Source organism: Pristiophorus japonicus, chromosome 2 (assembly GCF_044704955.1).
Source record: "Pristiophorus japonicus isolate sPriJap1 chromosome 2, sPriJap1.hap1, whole genome shotgun sequence".
Classification (NCBI taxonomy): Eukaryota; Metazoa; Chordata; class Chondrichthyes; family Pristiophoridae; genus Pristiophorus; species Pristiophorus japonicus.
This window is the reverse complement of record NC_091978.1, coordinates 348,336,660-348,345,310: the sequence shown is the minus strand read 5'-3', so window position 1 is coordinate 348,345,310 and position 8,651 is coordinate 348,336,660. Positions and strand designations below refer to the sequence as shown.

The 8,651-nt window shown below is 43.6% G+C and overlaps 1 protein-coding gene across 2 annotated transcripts in view; it reads right to left on the bottom strand.

Moving 5' to 3' along the window:
- Positions 1-702: 702 nt before the first annotated feature.
- The window catches only part of LOC139234884 (limbin-like), a 260,436-nt gene continuing 252,487 nt past the window's right edge, over positions 703-8,651 (bottom strand). For both annotated transcript variants that reach the window (XM_070865720.1, XM_070865730.1), the window contains exon 22: positions 703-2,427. In XM_070865720.1, coding sequence (XP_070721821.1) covers positions 2,148-2,427 — 280 coding nt within the window. In that variant the 3' untranslated portion in view covers positions 703-2,147. The remainder of the gene's footprint in view (positions 2,428-8,651) is intronic.

Here is an 8,651-nt window from a genome sequence, read left to right as displayed (position 1 = left end):
CATCCAGCATTGACCTTGTGGCTGACTGGTAAACATGTCAGATACAGCGCTCTCATGCAGGATGTGAGCCTCATCGATGCTGCCCAGAAATTTGGCATTCACTGCCATAATTATCTGGTTGTGGTCAACAACGGGTTGGACCTTCAGGGAGTGAAATCCTTTTTGGTTGCGAAAAACCTCTGCGTCCTGAGAAGGTGCCCGCATGGTGATGTGCGTACAGTGTATTGCTCCCTGCACCTGGGGAGAAGTTAGCAATTCAGTAGAATCCTAGAGACGTTGACTGTGAGGTGGAGCATGGTGGCGAGAAAGGTTGAGAAGAGGGTTGGGGCGATGACACAGCCCTGTTTGACCCCGGTCCGGTCGTGGATTGGGTCTGTGATAGATCCGTTGGTAAGGGTCACGGCTTGTATGTCATCATGAAGCAGGCGGAGGATGATGAACTTTTGGGGGCATCTGAAACGGAGGAGGAATAACCACACTGCAAAAGATCTTCCTGAGTGACAATTGCTTAGTTAAAAATAGCAAGTTAAAATGAGTCTGGGAAAATATCCTTCCAGTAAAGGCACATGAGTTTTAAAGGGCTGATTCCTACTGAAGTGTTGCACGCTTGAAAAAACATGTACATCGCACAAATTTAAAATTTTCATAAAATTTATATAATCATATTTTACATTTTAGTTATAAATAAACCAGACAACATATAAAAATGCATACATAGTACCTCATTAGTGTATTGTGTATTCTCAGCCTTGAACCCTTCAAAAAAAATCTAATTCAAATAGTTCTTTTGGAAAACAAATAAGAGGCAATGTGTTGCAATTGGTAGAAAGTGCTGCAGACCATTCATCTGTCTTTAGCACTGAATTCCTATCCCTCAAAACAGGAGCAAAAAGGGAGGAACAAAAGACAGTTTTTGTTTACTAAATTGTTAATAATGTGCTCACGTAGCAAACCACACCAGGATACTCGGATCAAAAAATGTGAAGTTTACCCCAATTAGGATCTCGTTTTAGTGAGTTTAATAAAGGTGGAAATTTGGTATCATCATCACAGGAGTGAAAGAAGGGAATAACATGCCAAGCCTTTCTGGCCAAGAGCATGAGTGTAACAGCCATTGGTGGGTATACTGCAATAGAGCAGGAGAAGGAGACAGTGCAAAAATGAAGGGAGTGCAGAACTTGTAGCCCTTACTACTCCAATTAACAAGTGCACCACAACAGCAGAGCAATGCATCAAGGAGGCTCAGGTTCCTCATGAAGGGAGGCTGTGATTGAGGTGTGCCAACTAAATCATAATGATTTGCAGTTAGCTCTTTGCCAGGCAGAGAAGATCACCACTGCTATCAACTTTTCATGCACATATTTATCCAGTACTTCATGCCTTTTTTGTGCTCTTCCTTAAACTGTTTAACTTCTTCTCGATTTCCTGGATGATCCTCTATGTCGTTGACACTGTATGCAATCTTTAATGACAAGCTGCCACACTTGTTGCCTCTTAGCATGTGTGAGGGACCTCTGACCCTGCCAAAATCCTGTTCACATTTCTCCATTACAGAAGTTACCAATGCGTCCAGGGCCTGGTTACTAAACCACAATTTTCTGAATCGTTGTTGAAGCATTCTATGCAAATATTGTCCACACATCAGCTAGATTAATAAGTGTTTTTCACATTTATGCAAGTTAGGTGGCTAGCGAGCTGCTTGAGAAGCATCCAAAGATTATTATGTTGTGATTGGATATTTTTGTTAGCGCTAATGTGTCGCATGTTTCCAAAGTGCATGTTCCCCCAATTTTATCAGCTCACAAAGGATGATCAAAATGGACATTTCTGCTGTTTTTTGAAAAAGGGAGGAAAATATAACTGTAAAACTCTGTCAAACCACTTAGTCTCTTCAAATAGTGCAACAATGGTACAGAGGTTAAAAAGGTCATAGAAACATGGAAAATAGGAGCAGTAGTAGGCCATTCGGCCCTTCACGTCTGCACCGCCATTCAATACGATCATGGCTGATCCTCTATCTCAACACCATATTTCCGCTTTTTCCCCATACACCTTGATGCCCTTTATTTCTAGAAATCTATCTATCTCCCTCTTAAATATATGCTAGTTATAGATGGCAACATAATGCGAACCTTGAATTAATTAATTTAAAGTACATCCAAGTTAGCTACAGCTGATCTTTTAAAATTTAGGAAATTGCGCTTTTTCTTCTTCTTTGGTTGAAGGTCTGAGGAATAAGGCACCTCCTTTTTGATACGGAACACAAATACTTTCTCCCCTGTATCTGGCATGTTTAACACTTCTCCCAGTGCTTCATTAATTGCTTCTGGATGGTCATCAACTTCAACAGGAGGGAATTCAGAAGAACCGTGTCTGTGAGAAAAGGAGACCTGTTTCATGAGTTGGAGCCGTTTTTTCTTCAATATGCTGCACAGAAAATTAAAGAAAGACAACTTTAAGACAACTTGCATAAGAATTACAATTCTGAGCTCTCACCTATTGAGACATTCACAATTGTAACATTGAAAAAAAGGACTTGGATTTTCTAGCACCTTTCACGACCACCGGATGTCTCAAAGCGTTTTACAGCCAATGAAGTACTTTTGGAGTGTAGTCACTGCTGTAATGTAGGAAAAGCGGCAGCTAATTTGCGCACAACCAGCTTCCACAAACAGCAATGACCAGATAATCTGTTTTTTGATGTTGATTGAGGGATAAATATTGGCCGGGACACCGGGGATATATTCCCTGCTCTTCTTCGAAATAGTACCATGGGATCTTTTATGTCCACTTGAGAAAGCAGATCGGACCTCAGTTTAACATCTCAACCGAAAGACAGCACCTCCAACAGTGCAACGTTCCCTCAGCACTGCACTGGAGTATCAGCCGAGATTTTTTTTTGTGCTTAAGTCCCTGGAATGGGATTTGAACTCAAAACATTCTGACTCAGAGGCAAAAGTGCTACCCACTGAGCCACAGCTGACACTTAATTGAACAGTTAACCAACACTTCAATCTATTCAGCAATTTGTATAATTGGATCATTCCCCCAGATCATTATGCGGAATATCCAGCAGAGTTCAGGTATTCACTCCATCTTATGATGGCCTGGTCCTCAGTTATGCAAATCACTTAACAAATCTGGCACTGGAAGTGTTGGAAAAGGCTTTAGGTCAGTCTTGGTTTGAGGGCAACGGTGAGGGTCCAAAGGGACTACACACCCACTTTAATAGGTAAAGAATTATAGAGCGTGAGGGATTCTATAGATGCCCATCTGCACTCAGAGAAGGATGATAGCAATAGGTGAGGGGGTTATACAGATTGCATACTTTCTTCTTGGAAGGCCAACAGTGTGTGGAAGAGGAGTTTTTAAGAGCTACTCACCTGCTCTCCTGGCTAGAAAACTATCACTTGTTCAGAAGTTACAATTTAAAACCACGCTTTCAAGCTATAATAATAACGTATTTAATTAGAGCTTTTAGCAAAGAAAAACATCCCAAAGCTAAGAGTAGGGAGAAGCGAATGGAAAACCTGGCAAGTTGGTGGGGGTGGGGGGAGTTGTGTAATAGTATGTTTGGGAAGCAAACTAGAAGAGATGACTACCCAGGATTGGAATGCTGACACCACCCCTCCATCGTACGCATGCCCGACACAAGACTCCCAAAGCAAGCGCTCTACGTGGAGCTTCGACACAGCAAGTGAGCCCCAGGTGGGCAGAGGAAACGTTTCAAGGACACCCTCAAAGCCTCCTTGATAAAGTGCAACCTTTCCACCGACTCCTGTGAATTCCTGGCCCACAACTGCCAAAAGTGGAGGAAGAGCATCCTGGAGGGCGCTGAGCACCTTGAGTCCCATCGCCCAGAGCATGCAGAAAGCAAGCGCAGGCAGCGGAAGGAGCGTGCAGCAACCCAGGCTCCCCACCCACCTTTTCCTTCAATGACTGTCTGTCCCACCTGTGACAGAGACTGTAGATCTTGCATTGGACTCCTCAGTCACCATTTTGAGAGTGGAAGCAAGTCATCCTCGACTCCGAGGGACTGCCTATGATGATGATCTCACCTTACTTACAACAGATGAAAAGTGTTCAAAAAATTGGATTTCTGCACCAGAAAAGTTTAGCGACTTTGTGCTGTGCCTACAAAGTTTGCTTGAACCAATGAAGATGAAATCCATGATCAATGCATCATGACTATTAAAGTAATGTTACATCTTATCTCACTATAGCCTTGACTCAGTGGTAGCACGCTTGCCTCCAAGTCAAAAGGTTGTTGGTTCAAGTCCCACTCTAGAAACTTGAGCACAAAATCTAGGCTGACACTTCAGCGTTGTATTGATGGAATGCTGCACTGTCAGAGGTGTTGCCTTTTGGATGAGACGTTAAATCAAAGTCCCATCTGCCCTCTCAGGTGGATGTAAAAGATCCCATGGCAATATTTGAAGAAGAGCAGGCGAGTTCTCTGCAGTGTCCTGGCCAATATTTATCCCTCAACCAACATCACTAAAACAAATTATCTGGTCAAATATCTCATTGCTGTTTGTGGGACCTTGCTGTGCACAAATTGGCTGCTGCATTTCCTTACATTACAACAGTGACTACACTTCATTGGCTGTAAAGGATTTGGAGACAACCAGAGGTTGTAAAAGACACTATTAAAATGCAAGTTCCATCTTTTCCTTTTACTTTAATTCGCCCATCGATTATAATATCTTTGTTAACAGCTAGGCACTCAGTCCCTCAATACCCAACAGGATTTTTAGCTTGAATCAATAAAATGGTTATGATCATATGACAACCTGAAATATACACTTGGACTGATGCTGCCATATGTTAGGCAAAGCTAACAAAAATCTATCAAGTTTATTAACAATTGATGAGAGCAGAATACAAAATAATCTCAAGACAAATGAATGCAATGTTCACCCTGGCCACTGGCCTTTAAACATGTATTTTTACGAGGTGTGATAAATTGTCTAGCAATTATATTTTAGTTGCTGGATATTGCTTGATTTAAATAATTTGATTACATTTTTTTTTGAGGAACTGTAAGACTGGTGATTATTATATTTAACTCTAAGTAGGCCTGCTTGCGATTTCAAACATGCAACCAATCCACCTGATGCTTCCAAGACAGAGGTGAGATCATTATTAGGGATGTTAGCTGTGGCTCAGTGGGTAGCACACTTGCCTCTGAGTCAGAAGGTTGTGTTTTCAAGTCCCACTCCAGATACTTGAGCACAAAAATTCTAGGCTGAGACTCCAGTGCAGTGCTGAGGGAGCGCTGCACTGTTGGAGGTGCCGTCTTTCGGATGAGATGTTAAACCGAGGTCAGGTCTGATCTCTCAAGTGGACGTAAGAGACCCCATGGCACTATTTTCGAAGAAAAGCAGGGGATTTATCCCCGGTGTCTTGGCCAATATTTATCCCTCAATCAACATATCAAAAAACAGATTATCTGGTCATTATCACATTGCGACTTGTGGAAGCTTGTTTTTGTGCAAATTGGCTGCTGTGTTTCCTACATTTCAACAGTGACTACACTCCAAAAGTACTTCATTGGTCGTGAAAGGCGCCATATAAATCGAAGTCTTTCTTTTTTTGTTCTATGTGAACCCGAATAAGTTTGAAGCAGGTTAAACTGGCTCAACCCATGTTAACTTTGTACTTCAACAAACACTCATACTTTCCTCCTATTGGTACAGTTTGGGATTGGGCTAGCCTATCACTTTAAGAATAAAGTATGACAACGATGGCAGCTTTACTGATTACCATCTACAGTTGTAGTCACAGCAATATATGTAAATAAAGAGAATTAAAGATCCATACTTGTCTTAGTTATGGGGAGTTGCATGTCGTGTGCAGTTTGATGTTTATTTTTAAAGTTCAGTCCTTTGCAGTTAGCAGAAAGAGCATTTATCTTTATGGTGGGGAATTATCTCCTAATCCATGGTATGCAAGTCAAAATGATGGAGGTTGTTAGCTATGCTTCTTGGTGTATATAAAATTCATCAAGTTTTATAGAGATGTTTCATCTTTCCAAAAACCATTGCTATAATGGCTTTGGAGAGTAAATATTGAGCTGTTTAAACTCTGAATTAGCCCAAACTGTCATTACTATCAGTATTCCTCTCTTCACCACAGCTGTTTTGTTACACAGGATATATGACAGAGAAACAGGCCATTCAGCCCAACTAGTCCATGCCGGTGTTTATGCTCCATTCGAGCCTCCTCCCGACTTTCCTCATCTAAATTATTCAGTATTATGTTAATACTTTACATCACTTTTTGCATGACTTGTTAGAATCTTTAAATTTTATTTTAGTTCATATATAATGGCGTGCAAGTTGTTTTTACAAGTTTTTATATAACTTCTTGTCTATGACAGACATAATGCAATAGGCCCAATGGCTCAAATGGTTAAAGCAGTGAGTCATACAGACCAGGAAAATTATACGTTTGAAAACTGGTCGTTGCAGAGTTCGCTAATCTAAACTTGTCAGTAATTGGGCCATCAAAATTGGAGTCAAGATCTTTGGATTAGGAAGAGTAAAATTATAAAAGCAAAATACTGCGGATGGCGGAATCTGAAATAAAAAATGAATGCTGGAAATCTTAGCGGGTCAGGCAGCATCTGTGGAGAGAGAAACAAAGTTAACGTTTTGGGTCAGAATTGCCGAATGTTGAAAAAGAGCACATTCTTAAGTGCTGAAAGGGGGAGCTGAAAGGGGGAGTGGAATAAAGAACAAAAGGGAAGGTCTGTGATAGGATGGAAGGCAGGTGAGATTAGAGAGACAAAAGGAATGATGGGCCAAATTGAAATGGTAATGACAGAAGTTAGAAAAAGGTTAATCTTGATAGGGTGTGAACAGCAGAGTAATGACCAGCTGCCATTAGAAACAAAGAGAAAAAAAGAGAACATAAGATTGTGCGGGGCGGGGGGGGGGGGGAAAGAGGTGGGAACGGAGCCAAAGGCGGCCAGAGGTTATGCTTTGAAATTGTTGAACACGATGTTGAGTCCAGCAGACTGTAAAGTGCCTAAACAAAAGATGAGGTGCTGTTCCTCGAGCTTGTGTTGAACTACAATAGAACAGTGGAGGAGTCCGAGGACGGAAATATCAAAATGGAAGTCGAGTGGAGAATTAAAGGGACAGGCGACCGGAAGTTCAGAGTCACACTTGCGGACTGAACGGTGGTGCTCAACAAAGTTGTCACCCAATCTACGCTTGGTCTCCCCAATGTAGAAGAGACCACATCATGAGCAGCGAATATATCATATCATCACAGGCATTCCCTCGGAATCGAGGAAGATTTGCCTCCACTCCTGAAGTGAGATCTTTGGTGGCTGAACAGTCCCATATGAGAGCCACAGACTCTGTCACAGGTGGGACAGAAAGTCGTTGAGGGAAGGGGTGGGTGGGACTGGTTTGCCGCACGCTCTTTCCACTGCCCGCACTTGTTTTCTGCATGCTCTCGGTGTTGAGACTCGAGGTGCTCAGCGCCCTCCCGGATGCACTTCCTCCACTTAGGGCGGTCTTTGGCCAGGGTCTCCCAGGTGTCAGTGGGGATGTCGCAATTTATCAGGGAGGCTTTGAGGGTGTCTTTGTAAGGTTTCCGCTGCCCACCTTTGGCTCGTTTGCCATGAAGGAGCTCCGCATAGAGCACTTGCTTTGGGAGTCTCGTGTCTGGCATGGGAACTATGTGGCCTGCCCAGCGGAGCTGATCAAGTGTGGTCAGTGCTTCAATGCTGGGGATGTTACCCTCTACGAGGACGCTGATGTTGGTGCGCCTGTCCTCTCAGGGGATGTCTAGGATCTTGTGGAGATATCGTTGGTGATATTTCTCCAGCGACTAGAGGTGTCTACTGTACATGGTCCATGTCTCTGAGCCATACAGGAGGGCGGGTATTATTACAGCCCTGTAAACCATGAGCTTGGTGGCAGTTTTGAGGGCCTGGTCTTCAAACACTCTTTTCCTCAGGCGGCCAAAGGCTGCATGGGCCCACTTGGATCTCATTGTTGATGCCTGCTCTTGTTGAGAGGAGACTCCCGAGATATGGGAAGTGGTCCACAGTCCATCAGATCTTGATGACTGGGGGGCAGTGCTTTGTGGTAAGAGCAGGCTGGTGGAGGACCTTTGTCTTACGGATGCTTAGCGTAAGGCCCATGCTTTCGTATGCCTCAGTAAATACGTCGACTATGCCCTGGAGTTCAGCCTCTGTACGTGCGCAGACGCAGGCATCGTCCACGTACTGTAGCTCGACGACAGAGGTTGGGGTGGTCTTGGACCTGGCCTGGAGACGGCGCAGATTGAACAGGTTCCCACTGGTTCTACAGTTTAGTTCCACTCCAGCGGGGAGCTTGTTGACTATGAGATGGAGCATGGCGGCGAGAAAGATTGAGAAGAGGGTTGGGGCGATGACGCAGCACTGTTTGACCCCGGTCCGGACGTGGATTGGGTCTGTGATGAATCCATTGGTAAGGATCACGGCCTGCATGTCGTCGTGGAGCAGGCGGAGGATGGTGACAAACCTTTGGGGGCATCCGAAACTGAGAAGGACGCTCCATAGACCCTCGCGGTTGACAGTGTCAAAGGCCTTTGTAAAGTTGAAGAAGGCCATGTATAAGGGCTGGCGCTGTTCCCTCATTTTTCCTGTA